At 52.9% G+C, this 19,483-nt stretch overlaps 2 protein-coding genes across 8 annotated transcripts in view; one reads left to right on the plus strand and one right to left on the minus strand.

Annotated features, from left to right (window-relative positions):
- The window catches only part of Rnf123 (ring finger protein 123), a 30,734-nt gene extending 16,957 nt beyond the window's left edge, over positions 1-13,777 (minus strand). Inside the window, exons 1-22 of one of the 6 annotated variants that reach the window (XM_013346569.2) lie at positions 12,957-13,317; positions 12,078-12,213; positions 11,834-11,951; positions 11,479-11,563; positions 6,956-7,035; positions 6,734-6,828; positions 6,350-6,404; positions 6,172-6,257; positions 5,840-5,926; positions 5,540-5,607; positions 5,283-5,408; positions 4,802-4,916; positions 4,619-4,723; positions 4,106-4,231; positions 3,902-3,994; positions 3,757-3,830; positions 2,996-3,113; positions 2,697-2,796; positions 2,539-2,600; positions 2,313-2,384; positions 1,992-2,112; positions 1,338-1,439 (exon numbers count right to left, since the gene is read on the minus strand). In XM_013346569.2, coding sequence (XP_013202023.1) covers positions 1,338-1,439; positions 1,992-2,112; positions 2,313-2,384; positions 2,539-2,600; positions 2,697-2,796; positions 2,996-3,113; positions 3,757-3,830; positions 3,902-3,994; positions 4,106-4,231; positions 4,619-4,723; positions 4,802-4,916; positions 5,283-5,408; positions 5,540-5,607; positions 5,840-5,926; positions 6,172-6,257; positions 6,350-6,404; positions 6,734-6,828; positions 6,956-7,035; positions 11,479-11,563; positions 11,834-11,915 — 1,852 coding nt within the window. In that variant the 5' untranslated portion in view covers positions 11,916-11,951; positions 12,078-12,213; positions 12,957-13,317. The other 5 variants (XM_026779120.1, XM_005347883.2, XM_005347882.2 and 2 more) reach the window with 5 other exon arrangements.
- Positions 13,778-14,526: 749 nt separating this feature from the next.
- Mst1 (macrophage stimulating 1) lies at positions 14,527-19,251 on the plus strand. Of its 2 annotated transcripts, XM_005347885.2 has the most exons (18): positions 14,527-14,620; positions 15,219-15,366; positions 15,448-15,560; positions 15,648-15,762; positions 15,840-15,976; positions 16,056-16,176; positions 16,264-16,382; positions 16,545-16,740; positions 16,904-17,034; positions 17,122-17,224; positions 17,338-17,474; positions 17,558-17,593; positions 17,676-17,784; positions 18,080-18,157; positions 18,328-18,474; positions 18,555-18,661; positions 18,754-18,893; positions 19,023-19,251. In XM_005347885.2, exons 1-18 carry the CDS (start codon positions 14,527-14,529, stop codon positions 19,182-19,184), a joined length of 2,193 nt encoding a protein of 730 aa, XP_005347942.2. In that variant the 3' UTR covers positions 19,185-19,251. The 2 variants fall into 2 exon arrangements, with proteins under 2 accessions (XP_005347942.2, XP_026635118.1); XM_026779317.1 differs by having other exon boundaries at positions 16,904-17,224.
- Positions 19,252-19,483: the final 232 nt, after the last annotated feature.

Consider the following 19,483-nt stretch of genomic DNA (forward strand, 5'->3'; position numbering starts at 1 on the left):
AGGCTGGCCTCAGACTCACAGAGATCCACCTGCCTCTACCTCCCAAGTGCTGGGATTAAAGGCGTGCGCCACTATGTCCAGTGTTGTTGTTTATTTTTAATATAATGTTTTTAGATTTATTTTTACTTGTATGAGTGGTTTTGTACATGTACCATGTGCAAGCCTGGTATCCAGAGAGATGCCCTAGATGCCCTGGATTCCCTGGAACTGGAGTTACAGACTCTTGTGAGCTGCCCTGTGGATGCCAGCACTCAATCCCGGGCCCTCAACAAAAGTAATAAGTGCTCATAACTGCTGAGCCTGCTGTCCCAGGGCCCTGTTTGTTGTTTTTTAAAGGAAGGTCTCACTGCATAGCCATGGCTGGCCTGGAACTCACAGAGATCTACCTGCCTCTACCCTCCTGAGTGCTGTTTTTTTTACAGTGTGTGCCACCACAGTCTGCTCATTTTGATACTCTTACCCGTGGGTTCACAGTACCAAAGGCCCTTTGTACCATAGCTGTGCTCACCAATGAAAGCAGCTCAGACAGTACTGACACACCCCTTACCAGGCTACTAAATCCTGTGTCAATACATCTGCCCCCCCCCTTTTTTTTCCATGACAGGGTTTCTCTGTAACAGCTCTCTGGCTGTCCTGGACCTCACTCTATAGATAAGGCTGGCCTCGAACTCACAGAGATCTGCCTGTCCAAGTGCTGGAATTAAAGGCCTGTGTGGCAGGGCAGTGGTGGCGCACGCCTTTAATCCCAGCACTCGGGAGGCAGAGGCAGGCGGATCTCTGTGAGTTCGAGACCAGCCTGGTCTACAAGAGCTAGTTCCAGGACAGGCTACAAAACCACAGAGAAACCCTGTCTCGAAAAACAAAACAAAAAAAAAAAAAAAAAAAGATGTTAAAAAAAAGGGGGGGTTGGAGAGATGGCTCAGTGGTTAAGAGCATTGTTCTTCCAAAGGTCCTGAGTTCAATTCCCAGCAACCACATGGTGGCTCACAACCATCTGTTAAGAGGTCTGGTGCCCTCTTCTGGCCTGCAGACATGCACACAGACAGAATATTGTATGCATAATAAATAAATAAATAAATAAATATTTTTTAAAAAATAAAAATAAAGGCCTGTGCCACCACTGCCCGGCCATCTGGCCCTATTTCCTAGCCTATCTCTAGTGCCCAAGGAAGGCACATCTGGCTAAACTGGAGGTCAAATGCAGTCTAGCAGGTCAGTAAGCCCTGACTAAACAGGAAAGACTTGGGCACCCTCTAGTGGACAAGGGTGGCTCAGCACCCACAGCAGTGCAGGCTCAGAGGCAGCCAGGGCTGTTCAATGCCACAGCCTCCACTCACCTTTTAGGGTCTTTCGAAGGTGTGACAGGAGGCCCCCAAGGCGCTGAAGGTCAAAGTAATCCACCTTGCCATTGTAGAAGATCTGTGGTGGGACATAAGCCTCTGCAGGGAGTCAGGGATGCAGGGTCAGCAGTCAGTCTGACCTTGGTCATCCATCGGCCCAGGCAGACAGCAGAGCCAGAGCCCAGGGCTCCTTGTCTCTCTCTCTCTCCTTGCTGTTTTAGGTTAGCCAACAGCTGTAGGACTTGGGGTGGGGGGAGAATTCTTGGCAGCTGGTTACTCAAGAGAACAGAAGGACAAACTCTATGGGATATCCCCCAACCCAGAGTGCCTAAATCTCCTACTGACTCCTGGGGACTCTATCTGTCCAGATGCAGGAGCCCCAGGACCCACCCGAGGCATCTTCACAAAAGGCTGCACAGAGATCTAGGTACCAGCACTAAGGAATAATGCCTGTCACGGGCAGGAGGAGCCTGTGCAAGTAACCAGTCAACATAGGTCTAAAGGTCCCAGAGTGTGGGGGTTCCTGAAATGGACTTAGCTGGGCAAAGGCCCAGTAATCTTCACATCCGGTTCAGCTCTCACTACCACCACCGGCAGCTACCGCAGACCTGGTTCACCAGCTCTGCCAACCTGGGGTCTGGCATCACTTACCCTCACTGAAGGCAGCACGGGGGTTGGAAACTTTGTATTCGTCCCAATAGAAGCGCAGGGCAGATACCAGCCGGTGTAAGAAGCAGACCATGTACTCAGGGGGGCAGAGCGTGGGCATGTTCTGGGGGCAGATGACAGAAAATATACATTGGTGCCAGGCCAGAGTCCAGCTTATTCCTCATCCAAGGCTGTGAGCCAGGATCCCAGAAGGAAAAGCCGGCAAGAACAACACAGGTGACAGGTCAGAGGCACCAGACGCCCAGATTGCAGCCCTTGCAACACAGCCAGGAGCCCACAATGGCCGCCCTGAAGGATACCTACCCCCCGGCCACTGGCATTCTCCTGCAGAAACTTCCGGAATTTTGTCAGAAAAATGTACCTAGAAGCTTCGCCCTTCAAGAAATGGGAAAATGAGGCTATGCTGAGCTCACAGTTACCTTAAAGACCACAGGAATGTGAGCCAGCCCCTGCTCTAGGGCTCGGGGCCCGAAACAGCATCCCCCTCCCCCCCAGCCAGGTATTCCCACAGGAGTCCTGGGTCACTTACCCCATTGTCATCCTTATTATCCAACAGCAGCTTCAGGATCTGGACCTGTAATCCTTCCACCACTGGGATGGGGCGGGAAATACAGCCTTAGGCTCCCAGGAAAGGGAGCAGGCAGAACTCCATCCCACCCCGGCCCAAGGCTTGAGGCCAGGGCTGACCTTCAATGCGCTTCTTGAGTCTTTGGCAGCCTCGCTCATAGGCTCTCCTCCTTTGCCGCTCCTCAGTGGTCTCCTCCTCTGCCTCCTTACTGTCTCTGCCCTGGGCAGGAACAGAGGACAGAAGAGAGCAGGGTTTCCTGGGGGCTGACTTACCCAGGACTACTTCACATGGAAGTCCTCACCCCGAGAACTTCAGGAACCAGGGTAAAAGAGGCCTCAGGTACTGGGTGCCAGGTGCCCAGGTACACTGGGGCAGGCCCTCACTATGCCAGCTCCCACCCCGCTCAAGGTCTGCCCACCTCCCTGCTGGAGCGATGGGGCCACCAGGTGGTGGGAATGAGTTCCTGCAGGCCAGCCTCCTCCACACGCAGGGGACTCTTAATATAAAAGAAGACCACTGACCGGAGCATGTCAAAACTGGTAACTGTCAAGGAAGAACTTGGCTCACCAAAGAGCCTACTATATACCCTCACGAGCCCACCTTGGAAGCCTACCTTGATGTACCCACCATAGCTCTCCTGTCGTCAAAGATGCCAATCTCACCATGTAACTGTCTCCTAGGTTGTGAGCCTCAAGAGAGATCTATTTATGGCTCTCAAATCAGCAAGCCTGCTACCCAGCAAGGGTATGATAAAAACTTGTCAAAGGAACAGGTGGATGGGATGGCCCTGCCGGTCCATCTCAGACCCTATATGTCCCACTGTTTGTGCTGGAGGCTGAAAGATACCAGACTAAGGGGGCCAGTGCTTAGGATTCCCAAACAGCTCACAACACTGGAGAAACAGAGAAGACCTTGTCTGTGCACTCAGAAAAAGTACAGAGATGAGGCTAAAGAGAGCAGGCCGTGGGGCCTTCCCACACCTCCACACACAGCTGCAGTGGAGAAGAGCCCTGTTCAGCCAGCCAGGCAACTGCAGACCTCTCCTTTGCCTTCTCAGTTCTGTGGGGACTCAGCTGTGGTCTCCTGAACCTTCCTAGAGACTCCTGGAGTGGTGGACACTGCCCTCTGCTGACCTTGGAGGGCACTACAAGGCAGGTCTGCCTAGCATCGAGAGGATACAGGACGTTACTAAGCAGAAACTTGCGGGACTTCTCGTGTCTCAGGATAGAAATAGTGAGGCGCAGGTAGTGGATCTGTGGAGAAAGGGGTGCTCAGAATCGGCAGCGAGGCTCGGGGGTTTCAGGGCAGGGACAGATGCTCCCACCTGTAGACCCAGGTCTGGGACAATCGGTGAGAACCGGTAGAGACGCAGCAGAGACATCATCAACTGCTTGAGGCAATCCTGTACCTCATAGTCCTACGAAGAGATGCTAGGGCAGCCATGACAGGGGCCTCTTCCAGGACCCTACCATACCTTGCTCTGATGGAGTCTGACAGCCTGGCCTGAGCCTGGAGTCAGAAGTCTTACCTCCATGAAGAGCCACAAGAGGTCCAAGATCTGGTGTACTACTGACTGTGCCTGCTCAGGCGTGCCCTTCTCCATGATCCCCAGCAGGAAGCTCATGAACACAGCCTCCACGAGGTAAACCTTGCGCTACACCAAAGGGCAGGCACTAGTAAAGTTGGGCCTCCTGCTGCCCAGGAGACCCCTGCTCATGTTGAAGAAGCAGGCCTCGGACACCAAGTCTTGAGACTTTCAAGCAATTCTATCAGAGATGAGCCCCTTCCAGAGTTTGACTGAGGAACAAGAGGAGCTGCTGGCCTGCTGGCCCACAATCCCTCCAGGGCTTTGTCTCACCATTTCTTCAGCCTGTGACATCAAGACCCTCTTTCCCAGGATGCTGTCCTTAAAGTCTGAGGCCTGTGGCCTTACAGAACCCTGGCAGCTAATGTTACTGTATCCCGCGTGAGCCCCAGCAGATGCAGGTATCTACCACAGACACACCTAACATGCCCCCTCTTCCCCTCCCTGCAGTCTCACCAGAAGTGGTGCGAAGTGATGGAAGATGTGGGCCAGGGTAAGCAGGACAGTGGGCTGTCCTTGCAGCTGCCACTCAGAGCTCTCCTTCTCCACCAACCGCCCTTCCTGTAGGTGGGGGAGAAGACCATGAGGGGAGGAGGGCTGGGGTAAGATCCTTGCTTCCCCAGCCCAGACTCTGCTCACCACAGGGTCCAGTTCCACACTCAGCACTGCCTGAAAACAGCCCAGCAATCTCTGTGCCCGCACCAGGTCAGCAAAGGGAGGGTCCTGCAGGGGCCGGAAGCCCGCAACTGGGTAGGTGCCACAGAGTTAAGCCAGCAACCTGAAGCTCAGACACATCCCCCTCCCTCCCTCCCTCCCTCCCTCCCTCCTTCCTTCCCTCCCTCCCACCGAGAGCCTAACCAGGGGCCCAGTCTGCATCGCAGTTCTCCTGCTCAGTATCTGAGGGGTAAAAACTCTTTTGTCACTTCACGCTCTTCATCTGCTCAATGAAGACAATGGCACCCACCTTAAAAGGACTTTTGTCCTTGGACCAACCTAACTAAGCTGCATCTTGTGTGCATACTGCAGCAACTAGGCTTGCCACCAGCCCACAGTGCTCCTGGGTAAGGAGACCCTCATTTTAGATGCCAAGCCACCCACAATCATATTCCCAAAATGATATCGCAAAGGACGGCTGCCGAAGTTGAATGCCACAGACTCCTTGAATGACAGGCTGATGGCTGGGAAGTAGGCCATTCCTAGGCCCCTGGACAGGTTCTCGAAGGCGGTGCCCAGCGACACACCATTCCTGGAGAGGAAAGGGTAGGTCTGTAAGCCAATGCTAGGAAGGGTATGGTTGCCCACCCTTGGTCTACTGAACTTGGCCTGGCTCCCTTAGAGGGAGCAGTCTGGCCAGGTCTATAAAGATAGGAGACTCACAGGCAAAAGGATAGAGTACCATCATCCAGATCAATGAGGCAGCTCACGATGTCCCCCGCTGCCCATGCCTGCCACAGAAGGAAGCTTTACAGACACGAAGAAGCACAGCTGCCTGCCCAATCCACATCCCAGGTGCATTACTAGGACCACCCAGGGAAGACTGACCACAGGGAGACAGGGGGCTCCAAACCCCCAGACCCTTCCCTGGTATCTAAAGTCCTTCGTAGTTAGCCTGTGGCTCTAGACCACAAACAATGGGGTGGTTATGGGGTTGGTGATCCACGGAAGCCCAGCCCTCACCTTGCCATAATTTGTTGTGGTCACGTTCCATTTGCGCACCCGGTTCCCGTCATAGGCGTAAGAGTTATGTGTATCTCCCACCCCTTCCTAGGAAGAAACTGCTTGTGAGGTCTGGGGATGATGGGTAAGGGCAGGCCAGAGCCCACCAGTTGCTAATCTAGTGCCCACATGACTCTAGAGAAGGGTGTGACGTGTTTGCAAGGGTTCTATACCAGGTGTCCTCGAGTAGAATGCAGCATATTCCATCTTTAGTGGGCAACTCAGGTCAGGCTCCTGCTCTGAGGATGCCCGCAACACAGACCTCTCTGGGAAAGCCCTTCCCGTGTGTGTACCTCCTGGTTAAAGCGGCAGTTGATGGTGCACCAGCCGATCTGCATGAGACCCTGGGAGGAGATGAGCACCTCGTAGACCCACTTCCCTAGGAAGAGCAGAGGTAGGCCAGTGAATGAAGACTGCCTCTTGCCTCAGTTTCCTCCCAACTCTCCGAGCCTCAGTGGAACGTGAGCTCACCTTTGTACACACATGTGGTAGAACGGATAGTGCCGAAGTTGCTGTGTCCAATCACCTGGATAGAGAAAAAAGTAATGTTTTTGTCCCCAGCTGAGTTAACATTGGTGGCACAAGTTTATCAGGGCTAACACTGCACTGTGTCTGGCTGAGACAGGAGAGACTGTCAAGAGCTTCTGGGATAGAGGCATGATGGAACCAGGGCTTTGCTGAGAGGGGTTGAGGTAGTGACTGCACCAAGGTTTCAGAACTGTGGCAGGAAGGCTAAGGGCTGAGGACACCATGGTCTGCAGCAGTGTCAAAAGGAGTGTATGGCTAGCTCCATGAGGATGGACACAGAGGAGAGTTTGGGGCTCAACTAGGGGCCCACAACACATGCTCACTCACCCCCAGGAGGTCATCATCCACGAGGAGAAGCCCCTCAAAGCCTCCTGTGTGGTCTAGGACCACGGTAGATGGCCCAAGTCGCCCTTCAACTTGTCCTGAGAAGGGGAGATGTGTGAGATCAGGAGGGCAGAGGCGCTTACAGACACGGGAGATGTGAGTTCAGCAGAGAACCCCAGGACTTGGCACCGTAATTGCACACCCACTCCAAAGAATGCCTCGTACCCTGGCTCTCCTCGTCTTCACAGTCCACCTGGAGCAGCTGGTCCACGTGCTCTGGCAGGTTATGGAAGTTCAGGGGTTTCCTGGAGAGTGAGAGGATGCTGGGGGCCCACAAGCCTTGAGATCAGCCAAACTTCAATCACCCTGAGCCCTGTCCGGTGGCTGGTTAAGCTCTGGAGGAAGGGCTCACCTGGATCTAGACTCTGTAAGCTGGCAGGAGCTAACTCTAAGAGCTGAAGATGGGATTAGCCGCTAAGCTAAAACCTATAAGCACCGTATCCTAGGACTGTTTAAAAAGCAGAACTCAGCAGCCTCAGGCTGGGGAGATAGCATGGTCAGGAAAGAACTTGTCTGGCAACCAAAAGGACCAGAGCAAGCACCCAAGTAAGAAAAAAAAAAGTTGGGTGTTATGACATGTGTGTATAGTTTCAGCACTGTTTGGCACTGGGAAAGAGGATACAGGAGGATGGATCCCTGGGTCTCACTGGTGAGCCAACTAGCCCACTTAGCAAGGTCCTGGCCAGTAAGAGACCCTGCCTCAAAACAAACAAAAAGAGGACAGTATCTAAGGAGTGACTCAGAAGTTTGTCCTCTGACCTCCACATGCCCCACATGCTCCTGTGCTTCCAAGTGCATGTGTGTGCACGCTTGCACACATAAACACTACACACACACTACACACACACACACACACACACACCAGCCCTCTAAGTTGTAATTTCCTTATCTATAAACAAACACAACAATAATCACAACAAAAAGGAAAAATAAACTAGCTGTATGCCACGCTGTGACGATTCCCACGAAAGCACGTGCTCCCAAGTCACTCTTCACCTACATTCTCTCAGATGCATCTGTGCTGATTGTGGCTGAGAAGATGAGGCTGGGAGGAATGCCAGCTGCCACGTGGGCCAGCACCAGGGTTATCTAATCTAGTCCTTAACCCTAAACCTACGGTTCTTTTGGCAGCAACCCTCCCTACTATTCAGCCAAGGGAGACATGTTGGTCAGACATGCCCTGGCATTACAAAGGGCCAGCCCTCAGAGGGCTGGCCTGCCCTCTCCTATACCTTCCTGTCTTTGGATGTTCATCAGAATACATGCCCCATCTGCCCACAATCTTTTGCAGCTAAAAGGGTGGGGCAAGTTTCGGCAGCTGCCTAATCTTCTCAGCACATGTGTCCCGAGCTCAAAGGACCTATCAGGCTGGGCATGCTTGCACACACCTTTAATTCCAGTACCCAGAAGGCTGAATCAGGAGAATTTCAAGTTTGAGACCAGACAGGGCCACACAGCAAGACCCTGGTGTTTGAGGGGGAGGGAGGGAGACCTGACCTGAGCTCAGCTCCTAAGAATAGTGTATTAACAACAAGCAGGACTTGGCAGAGCAGAGGTCTGCCGCCCATCTGGATCCAGTTCACAGACTGGCACCTGTTCTTCCCTAATCTCAGTACCTGCTTTCCTTTTCTAACAGCAAGCTCTGGAAGGGTCAGGTGAGCCAAAGCACCAACTCCCAGCAGGTAGCTCTGACCCAGGTTCACAGACCACACACTTCCCTACTGTACCTCAGGGTTGAATCCAAACTGCAGGAGGTGGATATATACAGAGGCCCCTCCTCACCCTTGCTGAACCCTAGGCCAACGTCCGGAGCCAGCAACACAGTTAACCTAGCCAGTAACAAGAAAGACTGAAGGCAACCCTATGTCTGAATAGCCCAATAGTCCAAAGGCTAAAGGAAGTCTCCTCAAAAGCCATCCTTGCAGGCCCACAATTTAGGAGGTGTATGCTCTGTGCCTATGGCAACAGCACACAATACATAGCAGCTGCCGAGATAGACTCCTCTGAGGTAAACCCTGGCTGCCATTTCTGGGATTTCCCAGGTGCCAGCCTAGAATTCTACATCTCCACAACCAAGTGACTGATGGCCCTGCCTCCTGTGGCCACAGCACTAGCAGTAGCATCTGTTAGTGGTCACATGGAGTAGGAGTCAGAGGGCCCTAGGAAGAAGCCAGGATCATGTCGAGAGTGAAGGCAGATAGGAGCCCTTCAGAAGCAGGAGCTTGCTGACCACCCTGCTACTTATATAGAACAGTAATAAGGCTGTCTTCTGGGCTTCCCAAAGAGTAGAGATTGTAAAGTGGAACAGCCACGTGGTCCAGGGAACACACAGGTAGGGAAATCCATGCTTCAGGGTAGGAAAAACATACATAACCCCATAAATAAATTAGGCTGGCAATAGTCTTAAAAGAGATTGCAGTATAGGCACGGTGCCTGTATTCCCATCACTTGGAGCGAAGGTAGGAAGCCTATCAATTTGGGAACAGCCTGGGCAATGCATCAAAATCAACATTTTTTTTCCTCTGGACAGGGTTTCTTGGCTGTCCTGGAACCTACCTTGTAGACCAGGCTGGCCTCGAACTCAGAGTTTGCCTTCCAATTGCTGAAATGAAAGGTGTACGCTACCACTGCCCCACAAAAATCACTTATCTTAAAAAAAAGAAGTAGTTGCAGGTCAAATAATTTAGCCATCCCTGGGCACGCTTGCAGCATATTTACACAAGCAAAAGCACCTCCAAAATGAGCACAGTGGTAGTGGCCATAGAAGACTCTGGCCCTAAAAGATGTCCACCAAACTCAATTCAGAAGGGGGCTGGAGAGATGGCTCAGTAGTTAAGAGCATTGCCTGCTTCTCCAAAGGTCCTGAGTTCAATTCCCAGCAACCATCTGTAATGAGGTCTGGTGCAATTCTTCTGGCCTGCAGGCATCCATGCAGATAGAATATTGTATACATAATAAATAAATAATTTTAAAAAATCAATTTAGAATATGGAAAAATGTTCATGGAATAAACATGATGATAAAAATAGAATTCTAGAGCTGGCCAGAAGCAGGCAGATCTCTGTGAGTTCAAGGCCAGCCTGGTCTACAGAGTGATTGGTCTACACAGTGGGTTCCAAGACATCTAGAGCTACATAGAGAGAACCTGCCTCAAAAAATAAAAGCTAATTTCCATAAACATTTAGAAGTGAAGAATATGTTTATTAGTTTGATGCTAGTGATTGTTTCACAGGCTTTACACACACACACCTGCTATTTTAAAAAGCTGAGCCTGCTGGGTGGTGGTGCACACTTTTAATCCTAGCACTTGGGAGGCGGAGGCAGGTGAAATCTTGAGTTCGAGGCCAGCCTGGTCTACAGAAGGAGTTCCAGAACAGTCAGGGCTACACAGAGAAACCCTGTCTCAAAAAAGAAAAAAAAAAAAAAAGGAGAGAAAGAGAGAAAAAAAAGAAAGTAGAAAAACAAAACTGGGGTTTTCCAAGAAGAGTGCAAGGGGAAAGTTGGGGGTGGACAGGATCAAGATGACACATTGTACGTAGCTGTGCCATTAGTCCCAGAACTTGGCAGGAAGGTCTGAGTTTGAGACCGGCCTGAGTTCAATCCCAAATTGTCCTCTGACTTGCAAAAGTGGCAAGCACAAGCCCCCAAACACACACCAAAAAGAAAAAGAAAGAAAAGGTGCAGGGGGCCTAGTGGCGCTACGGATGTGGGGCACTGTAATCTGAATACTTAGGTGGTAGAGGCAAGAACCCTCCTCCTCCCCCCTCCCCAAGCTCCAGGGCACTTGGCCTAAATTGAGAGTTCCAGGCCAACCTGTCTTACACAGGGAGACCAATATCAAAAACGAAAACAAAAGCAACTTGTCTTTTTTCCTTTTTTTTTTTTTTTTTTGGTTCTTCAAGACAGGGTTTCTCTGTAGCTTTGGAGCCTGTCCTGGAACTAGCTCTTGTAGACCAGGTTGGCCTCGAACTCACAGAGATCCACCTGCCTCTGCCTTCAGGGTGCTGGAACTAAAGGCGAGTGCCACCATCAGCAGGCTGCAACTTGTCATCTTGAACGTTTAAAAAAGCATGTTGTTTACTTTGTTTCAATTATTACACAATAATAAGAAAAACAGTGTTTCCTCTCCTCTTATAGATCAGTCTTTAACCTGGGTCCTCCTGCTTTTTAGCATCCCCAAATGTTGGGGTTACATTCCTGAGCCACCACCCTCTGGAACACTTTTCCATAAGGGCTCAGGTTTTTTTTAAAGTCTGATATTCTGTAGAATCTGAACTATGTACATTGTGAGATAAAGAAACCAGAAAGGGATCACATTCAAATAGTTACATCTAACTAACAACAGAACAGGGGTGTTGCTTCTATTTGTTTTGAAGTTTCTGCTACTTGTAACTTTTACGCAGGTTGAACACAAGTGTATCCAGCTGAGGTTTCTACTATGTTAAGTTCAGGAAGAGGCACAAATGGCCAGGGACATATACATAAGGCCAGATACTGGTGCACACAAATCCTTCCTTCTCTGGGCCCTCCTCAGAAGGAGAGAGGAACAGAGTCCAGAGAGCAGACAGGAGGCGCAGGTCTCACAGCAGGGAGTAGAGTGAGAACAGAAGTAAGACAGACTGCCCTTCCCCATAACGAGTCTCTGATCCGGCCCAACAAAGAGGACGGGGCTACACACCCAACCATACCTGCTGGTGGCTGCAGGGGGCCCACGGTCAGGAGAGGAAAAGATACGGTACAGGTAGTCATTCAGTAATTTCTCCTGCACAATGCCTGGGTTACAGATCAGAAGAGAGGAAAGAGGTAGGTGATCAGAACAGCTCTTGGTCCCTACTGACCCCACAGACAGCTAGCCTTTGGCCAGCCCAAGGGTCAGCAGAGCAACCACACTGGGGGCATGGCTCCGTGGGTGCTGGTGAAGAGCCAGTCACAGGAACAAGGCGTATTAGAAGGCCCAAGTTTCGGGGGACCTGGGCCCTTGCTGCAGTTTCCCTTCCTTCTCCTTCCCCCAATACAAACTGCACCCTCCCTGCCAGCCCTTACCTGTGACCCTGGACTTCTCAGCATCTGAAGTCAGTCTATAGCTCTTTCTGGGAAAAGACATGCCAGCCCCCTTGGATGCCATCCTTCATCACTCATGGGCAGCCAGTGGTCCTAGAGGCTGAGCCAGATGCAGAGTGTGTCTACTCCAGGCTAGTCAAAGGCCCACACAGACCTCAGTCCTGCAATGGGAGGAAGGCTTGGGAGCCGGTGAGACTGAACCGTACACATTCACACACATACTAACCTAGGGCCAGGGTAAGCACGGGCTCCCAGCTTTCCACACAGCAATGGTAGATGAGATCTAGGCTGATGCCAGGGATACTGTGTCCCACACTGTCTCAGTGCCCCATGCAGGACCTAACAGAGACCAGGCCTTGGCTCTGGGAAAATCATATCAACATGTCCAAAGTGAGGTGGCCTAAAGTAAAAACTCCTATATCCACCTTAGTCAAGGAATCCAGCTCATATTCAGAAGACAAGACCCTATACCACATTCCCTCAAGTATAGACCACCTGTGGCCACAAGTCCCTCTTACTCCCCCAGAGTAAGAGGTAAGAGATACCTTGTTTAGCCCAAGTTGCCTCTTTTTTCTTATCTACGGTCTCATTAGCTTTCTTGTGCCCCACCCCCAAGCCTTCTACCCTATGCAATCACCACTCTAGCTAAGATCACGCCATAGGCCTTCCTGCCACGGTCTATCTAGCCCTTACGTGGCTGCAGCTGCTCCAGAAACTACACCCACTCCCCGATGCCTGCCTCACTCTAGAGGTGTGCTGCACAACACTGTAGTCAGGAGACAAGAGTAGTTTTTACAAAGTTAAAAACTGAAACTTTCAGTTTCAAGAGTTCAGCGACCACACGGGACTGCAAACTGCAAGGCACAGGTGTGCCATCACCACCGGCCCACAAACTTTATTAGCCTTTAGTCACTGCCTGAGCCAGCCATTTCTTTTCTGCAGCCCACTCTTACCGCACCCCAAACAGGCCCTCAGCTCCCGCCACAAACCCTTGCCTGCCTGCATCAGGCTCGGGAAGGTGATTCTGCTGCCGTGCCTCCCTACGGAGACCCTCGATGGACACCACAACCGGTCCCCCCTATGTCGGAACAGTTGCAGGACTTACTGGACACAGTTATTAAGAACGGGAAGCCAGCCTTTCAGACACTCATTCTGGGGTTCAGGTGTAGAGGATTTAGAGGCGGAACCTGCGCCTGCCCCGGGGCTCCCTTGTCGCCCTTAAGAGATTCAGGCTCGGAACTGAACCGACTAGGTCTGAGTGGCCAAGGACGCCAAGGGCAGCGCATGCTTCCCCAGGTCGCCTCCGCCTGGCCCCAAGCTCCGGAGGACCTGTCAGGCGAGCTCTCGCGGGGAGTCCTACACTGCAGGCCTCGGCACCCCCAGCGGCAAGCACTGTCGCACTGGATCGGCCCGGGGCCTCGAGGGAAGCCACCGGACCCGCCCGGCTCACAGCCAGGCGGCCTCTCACTCACCCCCAGCCTCAGCCTCCGCGACCGGCTCACAACATCCGCCCAGCTTTTCGGCTACGGCACCCGTCCAGGGCCAAACCGCGTGCCCGCTCGCGCGCCGCTCCTCCAGCCGCGCACGCGCATATGCACAGACCTCAACAGGCCCTTGGCACCTGAAAACACTCCCCGACTCCCACCCTCCCACCGAGGTATTCACCTCTGTTTCGCCTGACGGACCAACTGTTTCCGAACCCCGCCTTCCCTAGTCCAACCGAAGCAGGGGACTATATTCTAATTGGTCCCTAAGTCACCTGTCTCAACGCCTACCTTGCTTGGAAGCCTGACCCACATGCAACCTAAGACACCTGAAAAGGCACCTTCTGTCAGCAAATTTGCTACCTGTCACACCCGCGCACACCCCTCCCTGCACCAGATCCAATGAGAGGGTTTGCTCACCTTACCTGGAATGACACTTCTGACAGGCGGCGGCGTGTGTTCCTAGGATCTGTTGCTAGGGGTGTGGGCTGACCAGCCTACAGCCGGGACTCAACTGATAAGGCGGTTTGGATGAGGAGAGGCAGCGTTAGGGTTGAGAAACAGTGTTCCTCACTTTACAGGGAGAAACTGAGGCCCGGAAAAGTATACTACAGAGGCTGGGAAATCTTGGCAGCTCCTGCTAGCAGGGTCTTTGGGCATATAGAGATGACGGCGGTGATAATGGGTGGCACACCTGTGCCTCGCAGTCTAGTACAGCCACTGTAGTCCCTGAACTCTCGAAATGTGGCAGTGTAAGTGAAAAATTCAGTGTTTAGCTTTGGAAACGTAATCACCTGCATGGTCGGACTACTGTGACCAGCACACCTCTGTAGGGAGGCAGGCGCACGGACTTCCGCGTAGTTCCTGGAGCAGCTGCAGTGACAACAAGCTACCTAAGGGACCAATGGAGTAGTCTTGGCTGTGGTGGGGACTGCATAGGGGGGGGGGGGGGGGGGTTCTGCCTCAGGAATGCCCAATGTGTCCGCACAGAACCCTCCTGTCCTCTAACTGGAGAGGACTCTTGGGAATCTAGCTGTATTAGAAAGGCCTGTGCCCTTGACCTAAGGGCCTGAGGCCTGACCCCCACCTAGCAATGATCACCCTGTGTCAGTCAAGCCCAAACAGGTTCAGAGAGGGGGCGTGGAGCCAGAGTCACCCAATCCTCTAGGGACGCATTTCACAATTTCCGGGATGGGGCTGTGGTGGGTCACAGTGCAGCCTCCAGCTATGAGTACGGGGTGGTTTCCCCTTTTGCTGCTTCTGACACGGTGTCCAAGGGCTCTTGGTGAGTGTCGCCCACCCTGATCCCTGTTTGCCTTTCGGAGAGTCCGCCCCAGGCCCCTATGAATATTCTCGTCAAGAGTTTACTTTTCTGTTGGGCAGGGGTTAGTGACCTTGGCCTGCTGAGCAGAGCTGAGAAGGCCTGGAAATTCAAATCTACACTGCTCAGGCCTCCATTAGAACGCATGCTGAAACAATGAGACAGACCTGGGACCACAGAGCTGGCTGACACAGAAGGCGTGGCTCCTAGGCCTAACCTATAGCTAACATGGCTGAGAGCCCAGACTTGGAAGTCAGAATGCTGGAGATGCAGTCTTCCCTAGATAGTATCTTCACTTTGAGTACAAGCATTGTCATTTGAGGGATGAGACAGGCAAGTGTCAGACCTGAGCTCCTTGCCAGGCTTACAGACTAGCTATAATCACTGTGTCCAGGCCTGCCTCCCTGACTCAGTGGATGTAGGGGGGTTAGGTTGGCCCTTGAAAATACACACAAGGTCCACACAAAAGACCTTGTATTTGAGCCCCTAAATGAATAAAGCATGGAACGTGTTACGATACTTGTACTGATATGCCAGCCATTTCCCCATGCCCATCCCTCAGGGCAACGCTCACCATTGAATGACTTCCAGCTGCTCCGGGGCATGGAGTTAAAGAACCTCCTGCATACAGTGGCCCCAGGACCATGGCAGGAGGATGTGGCAGATGCGGAGGAGTGTGCAAGGCGCTGTGGGCCCCTTCTGGACTGTCGGTGAGTGGCTAAGTCGCCTAGCTATGGGGGGTGGTATGAGACTCTGGGTTACCCATTAAGCTTGTGTCCGCTGCTGCCCAGAGCCTTCCACTACAACCTGAGTAGCCATGGTTGCCAGTTGCTTCCGTGGACTGAGTACTCGCCCCACACACAGCTCCACCAGTCAAGTCTGTGTGATCTTTTCCAGAAGAAAGGCAAGTGGGAGTGGAGTGAAACAGGGTGAGCAATGGGGGGGGTGTGTGTGAAGCCTCAGCCCCTGCTGATCTCTCTCTTGTTTCCAGACTATGTACGAACCTGCATTATGGACAACGGGGTCAGCTACCGAGGCACTGTGGCCAGGACAGTTGATGGCCTGCCCTGCCAAGCCTGGAACCGCAGGTTCCCCAATGACCACAAGTGAGACAGATACATTGTTGCTGGTCCTGAGGCAGACTTCCCCCAGCATGCAATGCAGTGAGGTTCTCTGCCTACAGGTATAGGCCCACACCGAAGAATGGCCTGGAAGAGAACTTCTGCCGAAATCCCGACAGGGACTCTAGAGGTCCCTGGTGCTATACAACAAGCGGCAGCGTGCGGTTCCAGACCTGCGGCATCAAGTCCTGCAGGGACGGTAAGGAGCTGGGGTCAAAACTAGGGAGGGAGCGGCAGACCTGCTCCCACCCAGAAACACACTGGCCCTATGTTTACAGCTGTTTGTGTTTCGTGCAACGGGGAGGATTACCGTGGCCAGGTAGACGTTACAGAGTCAGGTCGCGAGTGTCAACGCTGGGACCTGCAACACCCTCACTCGCACCCTTTCCAGCCTGACAAGTATGTAGGCAGAATCCTTATTCTGAGGATGGGTCTCAACCCTACTGCGGAGGGGCCTGAGTCCCAGAGTCTTGTTACTACCCCCAGGTTCCTTGACAAAGCTCTGAATGACAACTATTGCCGTAATCCGGACGGATCTGAGCGGCCCTGGTGCTACACCACAGACCCGAATATCCAACGAGAATTCTGCGACCTTCCCAGTTGCGGTAGGCTGCAGGGACAGGACAACTTGGCAAAAAGTGGCGGGCGTGGCTCAACGGGGGGGGGCGGGGGGGTACTAAAAGTTAAACGTGTGTAGAGAGCACAGCCTGCTGAGTATCAGACACCCTCGCCAGGCAAGCGTAGCTCCAATTGCAGCTTTCGTACAGGGCCCAACCTGCCACTGACCACCAAAGCATCCAAGTCACACCGGCGCAGCAAGGGCAAGACTTTTAACTGCTTCCGCGGGAAAGGCGAAGACTATCGAGGCACAACCAACACCACTTCTGCGGGTGTGCCCTGCCAGCGGTGGGATGCACAGAGCCCACACCAGCACCGCTTTGTGCCGGAGAAATATGCTTGCAAGTGAGGTGACAGATTGGAGCATAGAGGAGAGTGCGCCTGTGGGTGGGGGCGGAGCTTATGGGAAGGTGCTACCTGGGGGCGGAGTCATCCGGTTCCAGCCTGCTGTGGGTTGGCTGGCGGGCTAGGTGGAACTCCACCCACCATAAGGGAAGTGCCTGTTCAGGGACCTTCGGGAGAATTTCTGCCGGAATCCTGATGGCTCCGAGGCGCCTTGGTGCTTCACATCTCGACCTGGTTTGCGAGTGGCGTTTTGCTACCAGATCCCGCGCTGTACAGAGGAAGTGGTGCCAGAGGGTGAGGCTGGAGCAGGAGGTACAGAGCCAGGCCAGGAACCGGGAACCGACCCTGGGGCTGACCGCTGCCCTTGCCTGCCCACCACAGGCTGCTACCACGGCTCAGGTGAACAGTATCGCGGCTTGGTCAACAAGACCCGCAAGGGTGTTCAGTGCCAGCACTGGTCCGCGGAGACACCACACAAGCCGCAGTGAGTGTGAGCCCACAACCCAGATTGGACCCTAACTCTAGGGGAAAATGCCTTGGCTTCTCATATGTGAGCCCGAAGTGGACCTGACTGGCCTGCTATGGACCAATCCCTAGATTCACACCCACCTCAGCACCGCAGGCGGGATTGGAGGCCAACTTCTGCCGGAACCCAGACGGAGACAGCCATGGGCCCTGGTGCTATACTTTGGATCCAGCAACCCTGTTTGACTACTGTGCCCTACAACGCTGTGGTAAGTGCTGAAGACGCTTCCCCTTGGCTGGGTTTCACCTCCGAAGACCGGCTCCCTTAACCTGAATGAACTTGGTCTTCTAGATGATGACCAGCCACCATCCATCCTGGACCCCCCAGGTACGGGCTTGGCCAGTTGTGGGAACAGCTTCTTTGACTCTGACCCGCATTGAGGATTTCATCACCCCCATCCGTCCCCCAGACCAGGTGCAGTTTGACAAGTGTGGCAAGAGACTTGACAAGAGCAACAAACTTCGTGTGGTGGGGGGCCATCCTGGGACCTCACCATGGACAGTCAGCTTGAGGAACCGGTGAGGAAAGGAGCTGAGGGGGAAGGAGAGGGGTGGGAGGGAACTGTGGTTGGAATGTAAATGAATTTTTTTTTTTAAAAAAAGACAATTTACAGGCTCAACAGTTTTTTAAAAACAGTTTTAAAAATAAAATGTTTTGTCAAAAAAATAATAAAAAGGGCCTGAGGCTGTAAACATTGGGGTTGTACCAGGGAAGGATGGATGCCTGGTCCTGCACCCAGAGGTCCTTGCCAAAACGGCAGGTCTAGTATGTGTCCCAGGACTCACTGTTGCTTCTCCTAATCTACCCCTCTAGACAGGGCCAGCATTTCTGTGGCGGGTCCCTAGTGAAGGAGCAGTGGGTACTGACTGCTCGGCAATGCGTCTGGTCATGGTGAGCCTCCCTTGGGCTTAAGGACCGGGTCTCCTCGCTTACCTCGTTCCCCCTCTTCCTGCCACTGCCCCCACCACCCCAGCCACTTTCCCCAGAAAAGCCAACAAGCAAAGCTGTTGGGAGAGCTGACTAGGAGCCAAGAATGGTCTAGCAGAGTACCTTTCTCCCAGTCATGAGCCTCTCGCAGGATACGAGGTATGGCTGGGTACGATCAACCAGAACCCACAGCCTGGAGAGGCAAACCTGCAGAAGGTCCCAGTGGCTAAGGCAGTTTGCGGACCTGCAGGCTCCCAGCTTGTTCTGCTCAAGCTGGAGAGGTAGGTGGACAAGTCAAGAGGGTGTGAGGTGGGGCTGGCCCTGTGGTCATAGGTCCTGAATATCCCCATTCCTGCTAAAGACCTGTGACTCTGAACCATCATGTGGCCCTGATTTGTCTGCCTCCTGAGCAGTATGTGGTACCTCCAGGAACCACGTGTGAGATTGCAGGCTGGGGTGAATCCAAAGGTAAGCACAGTGCATAGACAGATTATTCCACACTGGGCAGCCCAGCACTGGTTTTGACTGAGGGCCTCTCCTTACCATCCTCCTCACTCCAGGTACAAGCAATAACACAGTCCTTCACGTGGCCTCGATGAAGGTCATCTCCAACCAAGACTGTAACGTGAAGCACCGAGGACACGTACAAGAGAGTGAGATGTGCACTGAGGGACTGCTGGTCCCCACAGGGGCTTGTGAGGTCAGTGGAGAGCTCCTGGGCCAGGCTTGGGAGCTGCAATTGTACATTTGATGACCAAGAAGATGGGAGTTGGGGGGAGGCTAGTCACTGCCAAAGTCCAGAGCCCTCACCAGTTCTCCTACCTGCCAGGGTGACTACGGGGGACCACTTGCCTGCTATACCCATGACTGCTGGGTCCTAGAGGGACTTATAATCCCTAATAGAGTATGTGCACGGCCCCGCTGGCCAGCTATCTTCACACGTGTGTCGGTATTTGTAGACTGGATTAACAAAGTCATACAGCTGGAGTAGGCCTGGTTAGATCCCTTAGGGATGACAAGACTTCTCAAACATAAAGCAACCTTTCTCTCTGTCTGTACAGCGTGCTTCATAGTCTCTGCTTCTATGGAATGAGCTGGTGACTCCTTATGGGGGGTGGTTAGGACCAGCACAGATCTGGTTAGGGGTTCTGATCCTGGAAAAACTTCAAAATGCGTGTACTGTGGATGGGCAGGGTGTCATTTCTGGGAATGCAAGGACAATGCAGAGCATTCCCCAACAGACGGGACTGTAGCAGAGAGCTGTTGTCTGCACAGGACAGATGACAGCGA

Source organism: Microtus ochrogaster, chromosome 5, assembly GCF_000317375.1.
Source record: "Microtus ochrogaster isolate Prairie Vole_2 chromosome 5, MicOch1.0, whole genome shotgun sequence".
Classification (NCBI taxonomy): Eukaryota; Metazoa; Chordata; class Mammalia; order Rodentia; family Cricetidae; genus Microtus; species Microtus ochrogaster.

What these genes read in the sequence shown, in the direction of transcription:
- Mst1 (XM_026779317.1), top strand. Translation starts at nt 14,527, where the DNA reads ATGGGGCTGTGGTGGGTCACAGTGCAGCCTCCAGCTATGAGTACGGGG. An exon ending in CACCCTTTCCAGCCTGACAA is followed by an intron (nt 16,177 to 16,263) that starts GTATGTAGGCAG and finishes TACTACCCCCAG; the next exon opens with GTTCCTTGACAAAGCTCTGA. An exon ending in CTGCGACCTTCCCAGTTGCG is followed by an intron (nt 16,383 to 16,544) that starts GTAGGCTGCAGG and finishes GCTTTCGTACAG; the next exon opens with GGCCCAACCTGCCACTGACC.